The 24,802-nt window shown below is 32.5% G+C and overlaps 1 protein-coding gene across 4 annotated transcripts in view; it reads right to left on the bottom strand.

The window, feature by feature from the left end:
- for (cGMP-dependent protein kinase for) overlaps positions 1–24,802 on the bottom strand; it is a 121,795-nt gene that overhangs the window by 14,816 nt on the left and 82,177 nt on the right. For 3 of the 4 annotated variants that reach the window (XM_013324430.1, XM_013324431.1, XM_013324432.1), the window contains one exon: positions 3,832–4,051. In XM_013324430.1, the coding sequence (XP_013179884.1) occupies positions 3,832–4,051 (220 nt within the window). Of the gene's footprint in view, positions 1–3,831; positions 4,052–8,122; positions 9,915–24,802 lie in introns of those variants that run through there. The other variant, XM_013324429.1, reaches the window with a different exon arrangement.

Raw genomic sequence — 24,802 nt, forward strand, 5'->3', positions numbered from 1 at the left:
GTACAGTGCTTAAACTCGTCCAGAAAGTTGACATATTGTATTGGCTGAATGTGTTAATAATTCGGCCTTAAATAAAATATATTTAAGTTCTCACGAATCTTTGTAAACAAAGGCGTCATATTGCGAGGTATTGTTTAACTTAACATTTTTTATGTCATCATAAAAAACGTTAGTGTAACATAACTCATGGTTAAGCCACTTTAGTCGGAACTCGCACGGACCACCACAACGTCAACTTTACTAAGGATTCCTTATCATTTTATGAAACAACGCAACTTGATACCTTTCACAATAAGGTCTAGAGTTTCCTTAGTATATTGACACGGTCGATAGGTTTAAGTAATATTTATTTTATAACTTAGATACATAAGTAATCTTACTAATATTATGAATGAGAATGTTTGGATGTATGGTTTGATTGAAGGTATCTGCAGGACGGCTTAACGAATCTCGATAAAATTTGGCACACATATAGAACATAGTTTGGAAGAACACATATGCTACTAATTATGTTTATTTTAATTCCGCGCGGACGGGGCCGCGGGTGACAGCTAGTGATAATTAAAAATAAGACTCAAGTTACGTATTTCAATTTAATATTTTTAGATTGCTTATTCACATTAAACGAAATTGTTTAAACAACAAGGTCAATACTATATGTAAAAATAACGCTATTAAAACTCAAATATTAACTATATTTGAGACATAGCATACAATATGAAACGAGGCAATTTTAATAAGCTTTAAGTTGGGAAGTGAGTAATAAAATTAATATACAGGCGATTAACAAAGGGGCGTTGTCGACCGTGCTCTAGAGTTGAAGTCAGAAGAATAGACCTCGGGCCGCTTGCATCTGCATAAGTGTCCGAGGTCAACATCCTCTTTGTCATCCCGCGACCTCGCTGGGCTATGCATTCGAGAAAGCAAATAATAAAGTTCATACAGCTTTCAAGAACGTAATCCTAATATTAATCTTATTTTAACGTTGGAATGGGTTATGAAAAAGCTTTGTATACAACAGTAAAATATAGACGAAATGCTAGCCTTCTACTTTTTGAAGTTGTTTTAAACACAGAAAGGTCTCCGTAACCCCTTAATAAAATATTTATTAATAAAAATTATAATAGGTTAGGCTACGTTTATGACTTATATGATTAGATATTTAACATTTCATGGGTCTCTATCCTTTACAGTAATAGAGAGATTAGACAAAGTGAATTTGCTAACGAACTTTAAAAAAAATGTATAGGACTGAAGAAAAACTTTCGATAAGTCACATGATTGTCTCGTATCTGAATAGCTTCGAAGCGAATGCACTTTGTCTAACTCCGCTGTGAACTATAATTCAAGAAAAAAAGTGAAATTTTAAAAAATTTGTCGTTTGTCAACACGAATGAAATAATTCCTTTGTAGATCTTTTAAATATCACATCAAACTTTTAATATTGGTTTAAATCCTGGACTCCAGTATACAAAAGCTCGTAAACAAGCGTTGAAATGATTACCATGTGTTAAAATAATTGTTGAACAGCATGTTGAATTAACACGTCAAAACAAATTACCCAGACCGCGAGGGTACCGACCTCACTCGTAAACAGAACTTTAACAGGAAACATCAGAGTTTTTTTTTTACTTTTTAGTATGCACGGCATTTTAACAAGCGCTTTAATTAATAATATATTATTAAAAATGGAATAATGTGATTAGAAAAACGTTTTAGAACAAAGAAACTTATAGGAGCAAAAGAATTGACGTTGGTTATAAACACATTTAAGGCGAGTTCGCTTTATTCAAAAATCTATTCATGGACCGTGTCAAATAATTATGTCCGAATAATTATGTATGAAAAATATCTAATATCATAACCGAATATCTAATATCAAAAGCGGTCTTATATCAGAAAAAATATTATGAAAAGCAATAACATCGTACACGTAATAAAGAAGCCCTATTTATTCTTGAATTTTAAGAAACAAGACAAGTACGAGATCTCAATTGAATTTTGTAATATCTGCCTTTACTCAATATTATTTGTATTTCTATTGAATTTCGTAATAACACGTTTAACATAGAAATAAAAATGTTAACAGTGGTATCAGTTGGTTGGAATTGCCGTAGAGGACCCTGTAACTAACCGTGAGGTTGTAAGACCTAAGGTTTATAACATATTGTTAGCCAGAGGTACAAATCATTTTTTGTCAAAGGAGTTTTTTGTCTCGGAAACCCACGGTAAGTAACGTTAAGCCATAACTACCAAAGAATTTCGCATACATATGATTTGCAAATATATTTGCATATTTATTTAAGAAAAAGTAACTATAGGCAGAAGTTTAAAATTCGTGACTATATGTTAAAAGAAAAAGTTATTACTATGAGACACGCGTGTCGTATCGCAAAAATAGTATTGGTTTCTCGATTCGTTTTACGAAATATAATTAGTTGATGTAGTTCTCATTCTTTTATTACATGTAATTTAAATTATATTTTTTTTTTACAAATTCCCGCTAATTACCACAACTACGAATACTGTGTACAATTTTTTTAATAAATATTTTACATTAAACACAAAAGAATCGTGGTGTTAAAAAAACATAACAACTATTTAAATCTTTTAAACCAAGGATTTGTATATCAAACATTCAAAGTTAAAATAATGCTAACAAGATCAAAAAGTGTGTAATTTCCATTATCGTTAACAACATTCAGGTCACGCTAGTTACCGATCAATAACGGCTTTTAACACTGTTACTAGACGAGTTAAATGTGCAGTGCAACAACAGTCAACATCAAAAGATTTAATGATATATGTTCTATGTATATAACGATAGTTATAAATATATTTGCAATATTCGAAATGTATATAATACAAAAGCATTGCTTATATAATTAAAAGACTAACTATCGCCCGCGACTACGTCCGCGCGAAATAAAAAAACTTAATTAATAGTATATGTGTTCTTCTAAGAATATGCTCAATATCTATGTCAAATTTCAGCGAGATCTATCCAGCCGTTCTGGATATACCTTCAAACAAACATTCATCCATCCATCCAAACATTCGTATTTATAATACTAGTAAGATATATTTTTATTAATAATAATTAAATGTATACATGCTCTTGTCGGTCCGCTCGGTTATAAGTGTGTTACATTTACAGTCACCTTACTTGAATTTTAAAATATTAATTAGTTAATTTCACAGAGTATTGAGTGCATATTAAGAGATGCAAGAGCAGTGTTGTCACATTAAAAACATCCGGGGTTATGTTGCCAGTGTTCAATTTGTTTCATCTATAATTAAACACGTCTTACACCGTAGCTTTTGTAACACAACAGGCGTAGCGTAACAAAAACGGACGTCCTCGCCTCGTCGACCATAATTCCTATCTTTTAGCTTCACAGCCATTACACGTAAGTGAATAAATATTGTACAATATACAATTAAATATAAAAATAGCTTTAAATAGCTTATTTGATTTATAACAAAGTTCCTTGTAAAAGGCACGTTACGTACGTCTTTTGTTTTTTAATTGGAGATTATTAGATTTATTTATTTTAAGTAGCGGCTCATTGCAGCCCAACGCCTGTTCCAGAACAGAAAAACATCATTTTTAGTCCTGAATCCTAAGGATTATTTAATAATAAAGTCATTGAGACTAATCCAAATCTCATTCATCAATCGTTCCATTCATGAAAGAAAATCGCACGAGAATCTCATCAACATCAGCTCCCTACCTAAATAGTTCCCTACCGAGAGCCTTGAAGCCTAATTCAAGACCATGATAATTTAGGGCATTTCGTTCTACAATATAAGAATATAAAAAGTACTCACCTCTTAAGGAAGTCAGTGTATTCAGCTTGTCGTATGAGACCGGTACGCATCATGATGGTTTGGAAGCATTGCCGTTCGATGGCCCAAAGGCGACAGTCGGTGGCTGCCTTGATGGTGGCTGTTCTCTTGCAGTTATACAGTATTGCCAGTTCTCCGAATACCTTGCCAGGCGCCATCGTGCTGAGGTATTTGTTCTCTCGCGACACCTCCACTCTGCCCTCTGAAAATACATGGAAAAATAAATTCTATGCGCTAATTCATAAAGCTGTCTTTCCCTTTAAGACTTTCTCGAATTCAAGTTAATTCCAACCCTGGGTGTATTGTGTTGTGCTGTTTTTGTTTCTTAGAGGTATTTAAAAAATCAATTTCGCTGTTCTAAATGTAAATTTTATCAAACTTATATGTGTTCTTTATTTAAAATGCTAATTATACTTGATGTAAAAGGTCAAATGTAATAGTAAAGAAGTAATTTATAAGGATAAATTAGAATCAAGGTTACGATTGCAATCGTTTAAGAAAATGACAAAATAAATATCAAAGTAATTGTGGATAACCTCGAGAAATAAGTCAACTAGACATAAAATTCAAATCAATCTAACCTGATTTTAAAATTAAATTTAAAAGTAAAATGGTTTATATATATAAAAAAGAAACTTGTATATTCTTCATACTACTACATACATATTTAGTTTTCATCAAATCCTAGATGACGTTTATAAATTACAAGAAAGTTAGTCATTAGCATCGTCTCTGAGAGGGCCAGTAAATTACATTGCCGCGTATATTCTGACGGGAGATAATTATAATGTCAGGTTGCTTTTACAATTTTTGTTTGGTTGAAGATATATTTACTACTGATGTTTTAAATAGGAACAAAAAGGAAAAAAATATGTTCGAAATATAAAAATTATAAGTAAAAATTATAAAAAGGTTCCGTATGTGTCGGCAACATATACATAGTATTGTAAAATTTTGAAAATTAGAATTCTTAGTGCCGATATAAGTTCAACTTTCCTTATTTTAGGCCTCGTCTATTATAATTAGACTGGACTGACAGCTGAATCACTTGGTTTACTTCAGGAAAACTTTTCCATATTCCTACATGTATAAAATATTTTCACTTAATCTCCAATTGCTATTCTACGCTATATTAATATTATAAATAGAAAAGATTTGGTTGTTTGCTTGCATTGAATAGGCTACCGAAACTGCTGAACCGATTTGAACAAGCATTTCACTGTTAAGTAGCTAGCTGTTTCTGGCTGATAAAGGCTATATTTATTACACTAAATTTTCGCATAACGAAGTCGCTGGCAGGTTCTATAACTGGATACATGAAATACATAACTGACAAAAAAAGAAAACCTTAAAAACTAGATAACCGTGAGATCAATTTAAGTAGTGTGCGAAAGAAACATATATCGGATACAAATACGAATTATTAATTCTTAACGTCCGTTAAATCTGGTATAGTATCCGTTCAAAAAAGTTCATTCATAAGAGTCAGAAATACCGCTATACGACCATTAAGATAAATGACAGAACTTGTAATTATTTGGTTGAAAAAACAAAACACGTTACGATTCATTATTATAGTAATTTGTGGTTTGAATAGATAATTAATAATTATTTGTGGTAATTAAGATAATGATCAGTAATCGATCAAATATAAGTGTAATAAATACTTCTAAATTTAAACCTAAATATTACTGTGGGTTCTCACTGCCGAAATATGAATAAAATTATGGTAATTTCTCTCATTTTCCGTGAATAAAAAGGGATAAAAAAAATCGGTTACAAACCTCACTCGTGAACTAATCTTACTAATATTATAAATGCTTGGATCCCCTTGAAATTTTGCATAGACGTAGAACATAGTCTGGAAGAATACATAGACTACTATTTAAGTTTGTTTTTTCTAAACGCGCGGATGGTGTCTAACTGACGCAATATGAATAAAAAATAACGTAACATGTTGCTAAGTAAACTTACTATTGAACAGAACACCTGTGTAAATCTACAAGATATTTATTACAATCTGTTTTAATTAAATAACGTTTATTTTAATTACACCTCAAATCTAGTTCATACTATGAATTTTAAGTGCTACAAATATTAAATAATATGCAACTCAATTCTAAATTTCAAGGTAACAAGCTCATATATAAACAATCCTTATTACCTGCTTAAAAGCTTAATCCTGATCAAGACACGTACTCTTTTCAATAAAGTAATTTCAATTTTTACATTAGCGACGATAGTATAACAAAATAATTAATCAGTCGAACTGGCACCACAGTTTCTAACGCATTTTCTAAGCTAACGTCAAATATATGTTTTCACACTTAAAAGAGAAATTCTTAGCTTATTTCTACAGAGTAAATTGTTTAAGACTTACTTTTACTTTTTGCAAATTAAGAACATCTAACAAAATAACTAATAGGTATTATTAATCAGGTTGTCCGTTTGCTCATGCATGCCTTACTATAAAAAGCAGTTTTATTATTGCACACGTAATTTCACCATGTGTTTTTACACAAAAAAAAAATTTGCAATACGTAAGTAGTATGCAATAAAGACTTGATATCTTGAGCATTATGTTTATTAAGAAAGAACATACGAGTAATAATCAATAAGCAATTTTCACTTGCACAGGACATGTCGATCGAAACGATTGAAATTCGCAAGACCGGAGCAAATTACTTAGTGATGCGGAGAATGAAAGTATTCCAAGGCTCCAACGCAATACGAACGCATATTTTAGGTCACAAGTTCGATTCAAATACGCGCATTGCTTCGATATTTGAAAGATGCTTACGTAATAATACTTAATACTTATAAAAACAACTTCACGGAAGAAATAAAACTCTTATAAAGTGCTATATTTGCATAAACAGATGCAATATTAAATATTATACTATATTGGTATGTAATTCTGAACAAATGTAATTCGTTCTTTGATTACTTTAGTAGCTTTGAAAGTCTAAGAAAATCTACTTAAATAAACACACATCTTGCTTTATGGTGGCGTTATTTTATAACAACCATGACATATAAAAGAAACATAGTACATATTTGCACGATATAATTATTCGATCATGCATGACTCGAATAGAAGTAGGTCATAAGTGAATAGTTTAATCGATATTAGACGTGTTAGCCTATGATTGCGTGCATTCTGTATATGAAACGAATCTTGCAACCTTATCACATTTTAAGAAGTGTATACAACCCGTACAACCCTGGATTAGATTTTGTTGCTCAAAAGTTGCTTGTACAGTCTACCAAAAAGTTGTCAATGAATTTAACGAGATTCACGAACATATTTCATTTTGTTGCTTGCTGTATAAACAATCGCGTAACCCCTCTTATTGTGTAGAAGTATATAGGGCTAGTAACTAAACGCTTGGAATAACATAAATTACAACACAGATTATAAATTCTATTCCCAAATCATCACATCCTCGTATAGAACCGAAGGAGTACGAGAAGCATATCATAATATCTCTATGTATTTATTATTATGTTCTTTTAAATTTTTATATTGCACAATTTTAAGAATAGCTATCTGCAATGTTATACATTGTATTGTAATTGCGACAATCATTACTAAGAATCTTTTTCTTTGTATGCAGTACAATTAAACGTTATTCGAATTAAATGACGTTCATTTAATGTTTATTGAAAACACAAAGGCTTACAATAAAATATGTTGATATAAAACACAAAGAATTCTGTTGATTTTAGATTATAATGGAATTTGATCGCTTAAAAATATCGTTCAGAAAATTTGAATAATGTTAGGAACATCGAGACTTGAAAGTAATGTTATGATTAAACTTAAAATTATATTATCTTTACTTTCATTGTCACCTATTGAAGAATTGGAATTAACATAATTCACATTATTATGGACATTACATAAAATATTAACCATTCATATATATGTTTAATATATTCGATTGATTAAGCAACCGTGGGAATAATAATGGTCTTTGAAAGTTATAACTTATTAATATTAATAAACATAACTACGTAACAAAGCTTCCTCAAAGTTTCTCTAAATTTTGAGGTCCTTCGCAACAAATACGACCCAAATGTACCAAGCATATAAAATTTTAAAAATTATAATGACCTCGAAAACGTCTCATGCAAAAAAGCATCAATCAACATCAGTACACACGAGATCAAAACAATAAGATAAAGTAATACATCTTAAGATAAAACAATAGCGCGAACGTTAGCGTTTCTATTTTTAGATTTAGAGATAGAAACTAAAGTAATATTTTACCTGAGTCCTCGTTTTCACCAGACGCATTGTTAGAATCTTCCAATCGTGTTACATCAAGTAATACTCCGGCATCGAGCGTGGATTCCGTAGCGTTACTGTCACGTTGACAAAGGTTTCCAGTACGTCTTTTCCTAAGCCCATACGTGTGGACTGGCACAATCAACTTAGGACGAGGAATAGAAAAGTCAGAATCCGAACCACTTGACGAACTTTTGGCACTTCTAGAGAATACTCCGTTCGTGGTAGTCACTCGTTGTTCACTTATCACATCTTTTGGTTGAGTAAACGATAAAATGTCATTATACCTATCGTACCTGTCTTCACTTTTCACCCTCACTGTATTATACAACTTTCCATACTTATCACGTTTGATTTGTTTTAAAGCACCGTTAGTAGTCCGATAGTCACTTTCTTTCGCTTCATCAAACGAGTGAAATCCGTTGATAGGAGTCGCGGGTTGCTTTTGATTACTATTAAACATATCGTACTGCATTAACGTAAGCTGCTCGCTCGGAGAAAGGTTCCTTTTCGGCTGCGTGACCGTCACACTATTAAACGCCTTGCTATCATTATTTACAGAGTCAAGATAGGCACGAAGCGGTGCCCTACCTTCGCTTTTAACTCGCATCGATTTAGAACGAAAACTGGGTTTTACGTCATCTGCACGTCCGCTTCGCTCGTTCTCTTGTTGCGTAGTGCGCTCAGGAAGTCGATCGCATGTAGATAACGATTCCTTAATAGGCCGCATATATAAGCCTAAATCTTCCGCTTCACAATCTGTGTCGAGGTTCTTTTTAGATCTGGCTTTAATAGGTGATAAATCTAATGTAGCCATAGAATTTATCAGGTGATACATCGTGTCTCCACCATTGTTGTAGCCCCGAACTGTGCCGTTTAGTTTCATTTCGTTATTTGAACTTCGCTCTTTCTTAGTATCTTTCTGTAACTTTATCTTATCACTGTCGGTATCATTGTTCTGTTGACTTACTCTTGAATAATATTCATAATATGATTCAGATGATGGATCCGGTGGTACTGGACCAGGGTCCGGTAACGGATAATATGATTTCTTAGAGTCCACCTTCCTTTGCCTGTGTGCATATTTGAGGGAATCTTTTCTTTGTGGAGGAGCGGGTGCTTGGCGTTCATTCGAACCAAATGCTTCAATATCCCATTCGGTAAAGTTTCTTCGCTTCACTCGTCGTAGAGTAGAAGGCTTGTAACCATTTGGCATATCCTTGAAACTATAGCTATGTTTTAATTTATTTTGACTAATAAGATCGTTGTTTGCTCTAGCTTTTTCTTCTATATCTTGTTGATACTTGGCTAGAGGTGAAATATTTTCACTAGGAACATTTTGATCGGATTTGTAAGCATCGTCGTCAAAAGAGCTCGCTTTGCTTGTATCTTTGTCATTGCGTCCGATGTCGCGACAGGATTTACTCCTGGATATTGAGTTAAATTTGACCTTGTTAGAACCGTTGTCGTTTTCATTATAGCTGCTGAGATTGCTTGCTCCAACCCAATTCGCAGCATAAACAAGGTCCATAGTCCTATCATTGATAGAAAGCCAGGGGTCCTCCATGACCGCTTTTCCTGGATAATGTTTTAATTTCATAATGCAACGGATTTCACTGATGTGCAGGTAATAACGTATTTTCTTGTTTCACATAAAGCGGACACTGGCGAGGAAGACTTCATTTTTCTATGATTGTCACTGACTAGATTTATCATTATTGTTTTTTAAAACAAATTAAATATTTAGCTTGAGATCTGTTCTTAAAAAATCAATCTAAATAAATATAAATGATGGTTGTTAAGATTATATTATTTTTAAGAACTAAAATAATTTTGCAAGGATTTGTACTAATGTTTTCCTGATTCTATTAAGTAGAGCAATTGTATGCGACTTGATATAAAAACTCAATGGTGGATGACGTAAGTGTCGATCTCACACACTACGTTGCCACACATTCAGCTTGCTAGTAATAATAATTTTGTAATTAATATGAATTAGCTGCCGTTACAACGCCACTGTTAAATGAAGCAATGTGTCACGCAATGCATGACTCAAACGAGTTACCAGCTCGCTTCGCAACTTTAAGGCATTTTATAAAGGATCTTACATTGATTTAACGGAAACACAATCTATTTTAGACTTATGACTCATACCCAGTCACATTTAATGTGAGAAAATATTGCTGTAAAATGCAATTTCAAATCAATTGGTAACTTTTGTGTAAACATACAACAAAAATAAGTCATTAGCTTAGTAATAAAAAAATTTTGTGACTAAGTAGTCACTGTTTGCCTTGAAGAGGCATTTAAAGTTTCACCAGGTTTGAGGTGGCCGGGTGCTTATGGCGGTTAGCCTAAACCTCGTTTAAGTAAACGGTTAAGAGATTACACTTGATTCCTGGCTGAGGCAAAATTTGTTATTTTCACTCCCGTGTAAAGGTATTTTACAGTTCAAACTCAAAAGAAAAGATTAGAAACGTCTGTCTTTATGAGTAGGGTTGCACTAAAGGATTTTTTTGATATAATTTGGTTATCGGCGTTAGCGTTAGCGGATTTTCTGGGTTGTGTTTGTAAAAGGTATAAAATATATACCGGACACGTCACGGGAGGCGGACACGCGTTGCACAACGCCTTTGGCCTAGCACGAGGAACTCCAAATAGGGTTGGCACGTTATGAAATATCGCCTTAAATAGAAACGTGTTACGTCACTATATATCACCGTGTAAAGATCAATATTCTGATATCAACACATTCGTTTTCGATAAGAATGTTTACTAATTCACTAATAAATACATAAGATTATTAAGAGTTTGCAAGATTCAAAGACATAAAATATAACTTAACTCTTTAATTGAATTGTTAAAGTTTGAATTGTAATTGTTTAAGTGTATTTACTATAGCTTAATTCCAATCAGTGGTAACCCTAACAAGATTTAAAAGTCGAAGTGAAACGAATTCAAATGGGATTAGTTTGAGCAATAGATGCCAGGGGCAAGTATCAGGCGGGATATACGTTGGAGAGATCTGAACTGATCTCTCGGAGATAAACTTTCACTGGGATGCGTTATATCTAGGCCAATGGACATATAACACGTAACACTACAGAATATATTAGAAACTAATGTGAAAGATAGATGGCAGAGATCAAAGGCGTTGACCGAATGTCGCCGGTCTTATGTTCCTGCTGTACATTTTAAAACATATGTTTTGGTACCACAGTTTTTATATTATATAATTTTTATAATATACTACGGAGACCGAAATCTCCGTTTCAATCATATTATTATCTCTGTTTTGTCAAAGATAATGACAGGGATGACGATATGTTATATAGAGAGAGTTTGAACTCAGAAACTCGTGATTAGTACATAAATTTCATAAAGATTATTCCATCACGTTATATAATGTTTAAGATGTTACTTATCTTATTAAAGGTGGACAGAGACTAAATAAATAGATTAAAAAGTCCAATGCATCGCATGATAAATAATAGCGTTCAAACTTATAGTGAAACCCGTACCACCGGTTTTAAGGGCTCCCATATAATTAAAGTGCATAAGTAAGTTAAGTCATTATTAAAATGCTCATTAAAACGAAAACATTCTTTATCATAACAACTAGTTTTTAAGTCACGACTTAAAATTAATAAGAATTTAGTTAAACTTGAACTAAATTAAATTAAAAGTTGAATGTTACTGTCAGTTATAACCTTGATTATAACCTTGTATATCAGTTTATATCATAAAGTCTCTTTGCAAAGATATTGCGAATTAAATATTACTAATATTATAAATGCGAATGTTTTCATGAGAACACAGATCCAGAAAATGTGTACGGTTCCTGTAGGATACGTTCGATTTACATATTTACTCGATAGCTCTCTTTCCCTAGTCATCAGTTCACCATGGAATATGGAGAACTGTTCGCCAACCTTCGCTAGTCGGAGAGGCACCTCAAGAAGAAGAAGAAGAACGCTAAAAATACGATACGGAGATATTATGAATTTTTACTCCGTAGGATTCGAATTACCACATTTATACATCTCTCATTCATTAATTTCTTTCCTAGCGCCTAAGTCACCAAAGTTATCCTTACTTCTTTAAAGTAAATACGTCCTCATTTGCTTTAAACTTTGGCAGAAATGTGCAAAATGCACAATTTAACCCAAGGTCAATAAGAAGAATTAGGTTTGATTACAAAAGAACGACTAATCTTAAAGACTAAACAATGGAGACATTCATTTTGTTCTTTGTTTTCATTCTTTTACAAGCATTCAACCTAGAACACTAATGTTTGAACAGAAGTTTTATCCGTGACCCAACAAAATACTACCTACTCTTAAACTACTCACTAAATATTGATAGCACTAATTTTAAAATCTTTCATCATCATCAGCTCACTATCCGAGGGGATCGGAGCCTACTCTTAGTTAGTGATTAGGCCAAAGTCAACGACGCTGGCCAAGTGCGGGTTGGTTGACTTCACACATATCTTTGAATTTCTTCTCAAATATGTGCAGGTTGCATCACGATGTTTTCCTTCACCTTAAGAACGTCGGATAAATGTACATATGTGAATCGGAAATCGAAAAACACATTGGTACATGGCGGAATTCGAATCCAGGACCTGCAGATTGCAAGTCAAGTGCTTGACCCCTGAGCCACCGACGCTCGCAATTTTAAAATCAATCGTTTGAAATGTATAACTTAACAAATTCCAAAGATTTTTATGTTACTCATAGTATTTGTTTTTAAAAATTAACCATTTATTTAATATTTTACAATCCAGGATTAGATGAACTATAATAAACATCAACAATAGACATCGTTGTCCTATGATTCTCTGTTTACACAAGAAAAAAGATGTTTATTAACCAAGTTTTATAATCTGTGATTGTGATGTATTAAAAACAAACATCTATTGTTTTCTGCCTATCCAGTTAAGTTAAACAAACGAGAATATACTTCTCATTTATTATATTAAATAATATCTGCAGTAAAGACCACACACGCACAAAAACAAATTAAACATTCTAAACATAGCTGGCTCGTTAAAGAAGCACAATATAACAATGAAGTCTGAACACCTAAACCAAAATTACCACTTGTCTTACATAGATAAGTGTTTAAGTCAATATAATCGTGAGTTTTCATTGCCAAAACATTCTGACAAAAAAAAATATCGTATCTCTCTATATCTAAAAAAAAATAAAGAGATAGCAAGCAACACAATCCTCTAAATTCATCTATTTAGTCTGAACTATAAGACTTACAAGTTATGATAATAAAAGAAGACGTCGAAGAGCAAGGAGAATAACATAATTGTTAAAAAAACTTGTTAAAAATTAATTGTCAACGCAAATTTACTCTACATTGAAAAGGAGAACTGTGTACCAAATAACCTACTAGATTCACTCTACACTATGGAGGTCAAATGTTCGGCTAATTAAAAAAATCCAAGTAAGATAAGTGCAAATGAGTTGATAATTAACAAGACACATGATCGAAGTAATAGAAAACGATTTCTAGGCATCCATAGATAGACGGGTTGAAACAAGTTCATTGTAACACATACTCAGTCGACTGGCCAGCTATGACATGAGAATTCTATCCAGGAATATGAGAAATCGACACATTCATTATAATATTTATTTAAAACAATGGAAATTAAATTTTAATTTAATCCTTTGTCTTCGATCTCTGACACATATAAATAAAACATGTATCGAAAGAAACAAGGACTGACTGTAGCTTACGCGCTCATAACCTTTTACAATTCGGGGTATTATACAAATCAAGTTACTATGGAAACCAAACGCTGTTCAAAGTCTGGCCTATTAATATCAAAGAAGGTACAATAGACAACCACATATCTACATCAATACTAGGAAAACATAATTTACATTAAGCCAATTAAAAAGGTAATTAAAATATTTAAACACTAACAAATCTTATTATTTTTGTTGTCAAAATAAACAGAGTGTAGTTACATTCAAATCAAGCAGTAGCATTCAATAAATTCCAAAGCTCACTTTAATATAGGCGAGTAGAACTGTGCGTCTAATAATAGCTATTACCCTTACTCTAATCCTATAAATCACACCTGGCCAATCGTGAAGTAGAAATCCAATGCTATGGTTTCGAAACTAGTCGGACAGCGATTAATTTTCTTTGATATTTAAATTCGAGCATGATATAAAATGTTTACATTTAGATTTTATACAGCGAAGACAGAGATTGCAAAAAAGAAAAACCATAATTGGACCATGAAATTTAATTTTTTTGACGATCAAAGTAATTATTACATATGAAGTAAGTCGCAAGCGTTGTTTTTTTATTTAGTATCTTCTCCGAATCTAGAACTCTTGACGTAACGGCTAAACATTGACAACTACAATTTGTAGCGTCGTTCTTTTAACCACGTGTGTGTATACCTATAATATACGTATATTTTTTGTACAAAACATTGAAAAATTTCTTAATATTTAATTAAATTTATGGCATCAATCACAAAATAAACACACGGGACATCTTGTTTAACCTCCCTTCTCGTGATTGTATTTTTTTTTGGAACCCCATTTTTGTACTTCATGTGAATTATAGACGATCCCTTGAACAATAGTCTAATATCACGTATTAAACACCAAATGGTATTGATTCGCGACAAACGATCGGTGTATTCATAATTTTATTCATGGAACTATTATTAGTGGTAAACATAAATAGCTCGGCCAGTTTATTTCTTTGTAACGGTATATCAGGCATACGCAGACAGTACTGTTTCCATTGTTATATTTAAATGACTCACTATTATATTGATAGTTATTCTTAAGCTATCCCTTAGTGTAGCATTCTTGTACTAAATCTACACTAATCATGCGTAAAGTGGAATACTTGGGCCATGTACTGTGGCCTGACAGGTATAAGTTACTTCAGCTGATAATGATGGGCAAGATTGAAGGCAAGAGACGAGCTGGATGTAGGAAAAAGTCGTGGCCACGTAATATTAGGGAGTGGACGGGGATTAGGTCAGTGAAGGAACTGTTTCGCCTTGCACTTGACAGAACCAAATATTCCAAGTTAACGGCCAACCTTCAAGACTGAAGAGGCACTAGAAGAAGAATCATGTACATGCACTACTCCATACATCTCTATCAGCGGTCATATCTGAATCTACCCCCTTACGCATATCCTCTTTCACACAATCCATCCATAGTTTCTTTGGTTTTCCTCTTCCTTTGTAGCCACTGAATCTACACTAATAGGTTGCTTAATTAACAAAATATGTTATCGACTTTCAGTCAGTCAGAGAATAATGTAAATAACATTAATTCGAGAAAGTAGAAGAATAAGAGAAGAAAGTACACATATAAAGTATGGTTTATTCCAAAACAAAAAGTTAAGTTCGTTAATCTAATTTGGGAAACTAATATTTTCCTACATAGCCTTCACTTTTTATATAGTTTCTATTAGATATGTACGATCTTGTGATGTGAGTTCGAATTGTTGATTTTATAAATCGGTGGTTTTCCCCAAAAGTTTTTTGTAACTTTTACAGTACTATTAGAGACACTTCTTAAAGACATATACCTAACATATTCATTGTTTAGTTCGGAATGGAATGACTACTAAGAACTTGTGAACAATAAAGTACGCATATAAATACAAAAATGATTCCATTCAACATATTTATATTTGCTTCCTTTGATAATTTCGAAACTATTCCTATTGTTGGTTTGACAATGGGTGCATTATTTTGTTCGCTACCTTTCTATGGTTTACGAGGCTTATTATTCCGAATAGCTACTTCACGATAAAATCATAATAACAGTAAATTGTTCGCTGCGCGTCATAATATTAAATAACGTATTGCACGGTCCATATATCGCTGACATTGATAAAACACGGCACAACTTTCTAATATTTATTTGATTTGCAAAGATGTATCAGTCATGCATGCAACAATGAATGTTATTGATTTGGTAAATCGATATCGACATGCCTGATTTATCTCTAAAGTAAATAGAGTTGAAAATTGCTTGTAAATGGTCTGATAACAAAGGTTCGTCCAGTTTAGTACATGACAAGATGTATACGATAATAATTTTAAACTGTCAGATGTCAAACAAATCGTTCACCATTTGCGTTATTGAATGAAATCAAAACAAGGCAAATCACTACAGTCCGTCTGCGAACGTAGAAAGCTTTCTTGACTTGGACATTAATATGCAAAAATATCTTCAAAGTGAAGACGCTTCAAAATACTTTCACACGGACGATGCATGCAAATACGTATTCGCAATACGACCTCCCGTTTAAAAGCCTTCAACTTTGATACTTATTCGATTGTAAATAACACGTGATATCACAATCCGACTATTTATATTTTAATTTAATATAGTTTAAAAAAATCCTTGCAAAATTATTTAAATAAATACGTTCTTATAATTATAAAGATATATGCAACAATTATTTGTAGAATATTTGAGCACATTTCACTTAGACCACACATGTATCCTTCGAAATCTTTGTGAAAGGAACAGCTGCTAGCACAAAAAACAATCGTTTAATCACTGCACCTTTATACACCATGTTAAACACACATTTGAGAACTTATTCGCGCAGAAAACAAAAACTTGACGGTACACAAATCATTGTTTCTTTCACGGTGTGGAGATCGCGTTTATTTTGATTCGGAAAAGATACAACAAGACGTCCGATCAGATCGACGGCGCCCCGCTAACTGAATTCGATCGACTCCTGCGCATGCCGCATGCACTCTGGACGTGCAAGCGAGATACACTCACTTTTAGACAGAAAAGAAAAATTGATACCTGAATAATAAAAGCTCTATAAGGTTTTATCATAATAAACACGTTATGCCAGAATCTAAAAGTGCTATTGGGGATGACAAATATTGACTTGTTACTATGATAAAGCGCTTCAACAGGGGCTTTTAATAATAGAGGTGTATTTTATTAACTTGGAACTGACCAAGATGTTTCCAGACGTGAATTGATCGTACCTAAATACACCGCTGATTGAATAATTTGTTTATCAAAGCCAGAAATCTCTTTAAAAAAATGTAAAGCATTTGATACTTACATTAAGCATATTTAGCGGTAAAACTATGCTAACCTATTTATGTATTATTATTAATATGTATGGGGATTTAATTAGGTAATTAGACAAAGTTCTAAAGACGTTAAAAATTATTTTAAAAATTGCAGCAACATCTTGTATAACTCGTATTTTTGTATGAGAAAATTGTTACAATCACTTTGTCACTTTTGTTTTTTGGTTCTCTTCCGCGTATAAGCAATATTTTGCCTCTACAAACGTGATTTGCCTCGTAACATCAGTTACTTGGGGACATTTGTCAGCTTGTCAACAATTTGACGGACGATCAATCAGTGTAGCGTTTCGTAAATGCATAACCAACACAAACGCAGATATTTTCAGTTATTTGATATGCAAAAGTATTATATTATTTCGATACAATGTAATATTATGTACTTTTAAGATCAAGGTAAACGAAAGTGCAACATCAGAGGGCCTAGTACGAGTATTTGCGACACGCAACTTCGTAACGATATCAGCAAAATATTTATGTTAAAATTTGTATGAGATTTGTTCGAAAATGTTGTCACGAATATACTCGCTAAGCACCTCCGTTGTCATGGTTACCATTGAATATAAAGTGGTACAACGAATCAGTTCTATTTTTTACATTGAAATTTTTTACAAAAAAATACGGATTCTGTTGCCAAAAAGCACGTCCAGCAATAAGGAAATATGGAATTTTTATGAATCTTAATATAAAACTCGTACGCGAAATGTCTTGTCCGAAAATAATTCGACGATAATATCATGTCAACGAACCCTGAATAGCATAATGAACTTTATATTTTGCCAATTATAGCGATACAAATAAATTAAATAAAACGAATCTAGAAAGTGTAAAATATAACAACAGATTAAAAAAAAATCTATAACTGTTAATACTTCCTGGGTAAATAATAACTTTAATTCTAGATCAATCTGGATTCAACGGCATTTTTATGTAATTACTAGCTGTCGCACACGACTCCGACCGCGCGGGATTACAAATAGATGTTGGCCGATTGTCAGACCTACTCAATATGCTCAGAAAATTTCATGAGAATCGGTCAAGCCGTTTCGGAGGAGTATGGGAACGAAAATTGTGACACGAGAATTTAATATATAAGATAAAATACAATAAAAGTGTTGCATAGTATAATAATATTTTAATAACAACAACATTCTTTAAAGAAATTATTTCATCAAGCAAATAAGTAAAGAAAAAATCATAGCAAATGACACTGGTTATTAATAAAACAAACAATTATAGTACACTGTAAGAAAAAGAAATCGTTAATGTCACTATACTAATGACGAGTTAAGGCTAAGTTAACTATAGAAATATTACTTTTCAATGAACACAGAACAATAGATATAATTGAGGTTTAATTATTTTTAAAAGATTAGTAAATCGAATATTTAAAATTTATTTCTATCATTTTTTTGAATACCTATTAGACATCTTATTTGAGGTTAAAACTTTAATGGATGAATGCAAGAACACGTATATTATAATTATAAAACAAATGCGTTCTAACAATCAGCCTAACCGTGGATTTTCACTGCCGTAGTATTGTCGCTAAAGAGACATTATATTGCTATGTCAATATCTTTAAAAGACAAGGAAAGAGATCAAAATAATATTTTTTAGTTTGTATGCATGGAAACCTACGATAAAGATTGCAGACACAGATTACACGGCGCAAATGTCGGTGATGTACGGATAACAGAGTGGACAAATAGGCGTGGGCTGTCAAACAGTAGTTAAGGCCACTTTAGGCTACTGTTTCTCTTACCTCTAACGTAGGAGTTAATGTTTTCGCCCGACTGTAGCCTTAATTGATGAAATCGAATTCACAGAATTTAATTTACCAGACTTATTATACATTTTTGTGATATACAGATAACAAAAGGTGTTAAGTGGCACAGCCAACAGCTCTGGCCTACGCGCTAGGGGTGAACGAGAGGGCGACGTCATGTCGCCCATAAAATAACTTGTTAAGTGATTATTCATCACAAATAATAGTGTACAGATTAAGTGTTTCCTCAGAATAGACTTACGTACATGTATGGTGTTTTACGATAATTATTAATGTCATTGTTCCTTGAACACAGTTTTGTAGAAACCATGAATCTGATGATGAAAAAGAAATTATGTATACCAACCAATACGTGAACGCTTAATAATATTTCCTGTAGCATCAATGTAGAAACGTTATTAATTTAACTAAGACTATCATCGTAACGTAAAAATTATTCACAATATTAGGAAGCGAGTTGAAACATTAATATTTATATAATATATTCAAAATTATTTACAACATCTAACTTGGTAGTTAGATAACAACACAATTTTAAGATGAAAATGGAAAGTGATAGAAAATGGAAAGTACTAATCGATAGTTCGCGGTGACATCGGTAAGGGAAAAGCTAGAACCAGAACAATGATTACACAATCCAATAGAGCGTGTTGACGTGACTAAAGATGTTTGACAACGAAAGTCTACCAATTAATTTTGGAGTATTCAAATAAAGGGTCTATCACGAATATTCTTGAGTTCGTTTTCGACAAAATTTGTATTAAAATAATAATGATATATTTAGTCGATGACGTTACGAAGGTGCGAGTCGCAAATAGTTGTGCTAGGCCCTCAGTTATATTTGATGTTAAGTTACAAGCTTAATGTATTTTTTAAATAGATTACTAGGGCCAACATTCAACTTTTTCGACATTTCCGGTTCAATTAGGTTTTCTATACTTTTTGTTTTCCCTTTATCTAATAGAAGAAGATGAAGGGAAATATTATATTCGAAACACACGGATACAAGTCTCATCTTGTTAAAACAAAACACGAAGTAACAATGTTAATCCGTTATCCGAACATACGAGTATACTCCAGACAGATTTCATTTGCGACGAAACGGCGCCGCGGTCAAGGCTTAAGACTATGTGGTTTTACTTTCACAGAGGCTATTGTGTTTTCGAGATGTATGAGATAAAAATCGAGACACCGCAAATGTTATTTATTGTACCCGACCAATGTTTTACGTTAAACTTTACCTTCACACTTTCAGGTAGGAATGAAACAATTTAACAACGCTTGTCTACTTTGGAATAGGCATAAAAGTGCATTTATAAAATGCACCACATATTTAATTTCGCAGTAAGTTTTTTAATCATTTAAAAAAATATCAAAAATTGTATTATTTCACAATACAATTTTTTTTATCAGAACCTTCATTCTTTACATAACATTCTTTGGGCAAACATGACACGTTATATTTTCGTGAGCCAAAAAATTAAACATTGTGCAAATACTAAAATTGTGAGTTATGATTATTTACATAGGAGCAATGATTATGCGTTCTTTATAAATGAGTGAGTTCTTTTATTCATTCAATGTTAGTTTGACTGAATTTCTGAGACCGACACCTCCGTTTAAAACATATTTTTATCTGTGTTTTGTCATAGATAATAAAAGATGACGATATGTTTTATACAGAGATTCAGATCTCAAAAACCCACGGTTAGTCGATCAAACGGCAAAAGGAGCGGTTATAAACATTACCGCAATTCGTTCTAGCCTCGTATAATTGAACAATGAGGCTAAAATAGTCGACATGCGGGTATTGTCTGATATAGATTACAATGCCTAATAAATAACATTATCGCTTTCTAAGTGATTTTTAAGTTGAACGTAAATTGTAAAGTCATAGTTTAACTGGAAATAATTTGTTTTATGTTCTTTAGAAGTATCTGTTGAATCACCATCTTGTTGAACATATGACGAATTAAAACACTAAAGAAAATACAAAATTTATATTTATAGTAGAAAACTAGCTGTCGACTGAGACTCTGTCCGCGCGGGTTTAAAAATTAATAGCCAACGTGCTCTTTCAGACTATATTCTGCATTAAAGCCAAATTTCAGCGAGATCCATGCTGCCTTTCTGAAGATACCTTCAAACAAACATCCATCCAAACATTCGCATTTATAATATTAGTAAGAAGTAAGATTATCATTTAGCTCTAGACTGCAAAATAAAAAAGTATTTGTCGTGGAGATTATTTTAATAATGTCTTAACTACATAATTTATAATGAAAAATAGCTCGAGTGAAAATATACGATAATTTAGAAAACATTTCTTTCAAGATCTTATCTTAAAAGAGAACTAGTCATTAAATATAGAATTATGCAGTTTTCTAAAGCTATAAGTCGAGCAAATTAAAAAGACTTATCGGCATGTAATCATGCATGAGCTAATTTTAATTTGACGTGTTAAGAGAAATCGTACGATATGGATGGTCAATGCAACAGAATGCATCAAACATAACGCGACCGGATGAGAAATAACTGTATCTGCATACATTTGAATTATGCCGCGTATCATCTCAATTTGTTCGGGTAGTATTTTTATACTTATGAGCGGAATCGGAACGTGAAACTTTTTTCCCGTTGATGTAATCTTTTGAAATGAGATAGTTTGAGACGCTAACGTAAAGCCGTTAAAATGGTGGATTTTTATCGTAAATCTAATTTGTATAAAAAAAGACAAAATAAGACTATAAAATAATGAATCAAGCCATCGAATTTCACATTCTTTATTTACTTAAATATAATGCAATATAATTCATTTATAAAGTTAATACTATGTTACACTAAACACTATGACTAGGTTACACAAAATACACGATTGAGAAATTTCTTTGTAACGAGTTAGTGCACCTGTTTAGTGATAAGGCACATATTACAAGATATTGACATTGGGAATGACGCAAATATTAAAAATCGCCGTTTTGTCAAGAATAATTAAAGGGATGACGATATGTTAATGTGATTTGAATAAAGTAAAGAATCAGACTACTTAATTTCGTTAATTTGTAGCAGTAGTTCTTGGCAGTGTTCTCGCCTTTTTTATATTTCGAATACTACCTATCGCCCGCGACTCCGTCGCCGCTGGTTTTAAAAAAACTTAATTAGTAACCTATGTGTTATTCCAGGCTATGTGTCCTACATATATGCCAACGTAATCCATGTATTCGTTCTGGATATACCTATTAACAAACAAACATCGATCCATAAATCCAAACATTCCCATTTACAATATTAGTAGTAAGAAGTAAGATGTCATGGTAATATTTCAAAGCTAAGAAGCGCTTGGTACAGTCATCTAATACATCATCCTATAAATAAAATCCACATTTATTTTAAGTCATATTAAATGGACATAAACTAAAAGTCTGTATTTTGTAATATTCGCCACTGGTAACACAAAGCCGGACTCGGACCACATTAAGGCCAATAGTAGGACCATTCACCTAACTGGCGGAACTTATAACTAAATTGCCTTCATAACAAATGGTATTTTTTTTATAAAAAGCAATTGAGTTTCGTAACGATCACTTAACCAAAAATACAACATAGTATTGTATATTATTTCGTTTAATAATTTTACACGTAACAAATAAAACCGGATAATCAACTCATAAATTCCCAATGATACTTTCAACATGTACTTAGTATGATATGAAATTCATATCATACTAAGTACATGTTGAAAGACAAATACACAACCAGAATAAGCGAGAATAATTGTCTTAAAAAGAGGTCTCGGAGCCTACCCTAAATCAAAGGTAGGCCATAGTCAACCACGCTGGCCCAATGCTGGTTAGTTGACTTCACACATATGTATATATGTAAATTGAAAAACACATTGGTACTTGGCGGGATTCGAATCCAGGACCTGCAGATTGCAAGTCAACTGCTTAACCCACTGAGCCACCGACGCTCTATGGTTGAATTATTTTCAATTAATTGCACAATTTTGATGTAATATTTGCTTTAACAGCATACATTTTATTTTAATTATCAAGGGGCATTCGGTCTGGGTAAGTTTATCAATAATTTAGGCCACAATATCTTGTTAGGCGTAAGTTTAAAGTTCATGTTATTTTAAGACATATTAAACTATAGGTTAAAAAACTACGTGATAAAAAAAACATTTTCGTCAACGTTCAATTATTAAATGAATGGAAAACGACGTAACTTTTTATTTTATAAAAATTTCCTACAAGTTGCCAGTATTTCTTTCATCCAAGATTTGTTGCCTTCAAGAGTAGAGTTAATATGCATTTACTAATCGTAAAAAAACCTCATTTTATAGCACATGAAGGTCGTTACTATAAACTGGAATAAAACCAGTTGCTTATTAAAGTCATAACTTCAATCAGTTTTAAGTACTGGCATACCAGAAAGACAACAGACGAAAAAACTCATGTAATTACACGTTATTTTGAACATGTTAACTTGGTCGACGACATATAAAAACATATTTTCATCCCTTTCACACTGTTTGATAAAATAGAGATAGCAATATGTTCATTAAGTGTTCTTCGGCTGTAGAAACCGGTTACATGGGACAATGAAATGAGTCATTATTACAAACTATTTCATGACGTCGAAATGTTTATACAGTACGAATGGTAATATAAATTGTTTGTTCAAGCACATTTATAAACAAAAGTGATTTATATGACGTCATCAATTTTAGAAACAATGTATACTCATCTTTATAAAATGTTCAACCGGAGTTGTCTACTTTCGTCTATGTTTGATATAGTACCCAATTCTGGAAGTTGGGATTGATTCAAATTTGCCTCAGATATTCACCCTTTTTAAATTCTTCGCAGACGAAGTAACGGGCGATAGCTAGTTATTTTATACATACATTACAAAATATCTGTTCAAATCTGTTATGTAAATAGGAATATCAAACAAAGACAGATAACACGGGTCACGCACTTTACGAAGTCTATAAATGAATTGATTTCGACACGCCAACACAACGGATACACGAGTTAACTCGAATACCTATATTCTAGAAACATCTGTACAAAAACATATAGTTATCTCTGTTATATTCTAAGAGAATGAAAGGGATGACAATATTTTCTTGTAAGTCAAGGCAGTAGAAACTCACGGTTATAACGGATTATTGAGTTAACCTGAATATCAACAATTACTGTGAAGATTAACACTAATACTGTGTTGATGTACATACATTGCATAGTTTTACATAATAGTAGATGAAGTCTTTTGATGAACGTAACAAAAAAATTACATGTATTATTAACTTGATATGTCAGTATGTTTGTACTAAAATAACTGTAGTTTATAGAGCTTGATTGATTTTAGAGTGACGTGTGATAATTTCAAATCTAATTTTGACGCCAATCATCATCAGCTCACTATACGTCCCCACCGAAGGGCTCGGAGCCTACCTTAGACCATAGTCAACCACGATGGCCCAGTGCGGGTTGGTTGACTTCACACATATCTTTGAATTTCTTCTCAGATATGTGCAGGTTTGCATCACGATGTTTTCCTTCACCGTAGAAATATCGGATAAATGTACATATGTAAATCGGAAATTGAAAAACACATTGGTACATGGCGGAATTCGAACTAAAGACCTACAGATTGCAAATCAAGTGCTTGAACCTTGAGCCACCGACGCTCTTGTTTGGCGCCAAACGTAATTTTAATTTCTTAACTAGAT

The sequence above is a fragment of the Papilio xuthus genome, unplaced genomic scaffold (genome assembly GCF_000836235.2).
Source record: "Papilio xuthus unplaced genomic scaffold, Pxut_1.1 DF824992.1, whole genome shotgun sequence".
In the NCBI taxonomy this organism is placed as follows: domain Eukaryota; kingdom Metazoa; phylum Arthropoda; class Insecta; order Lepidoptera; family Papilionidae; genus Papilio; species Papilio xuthus.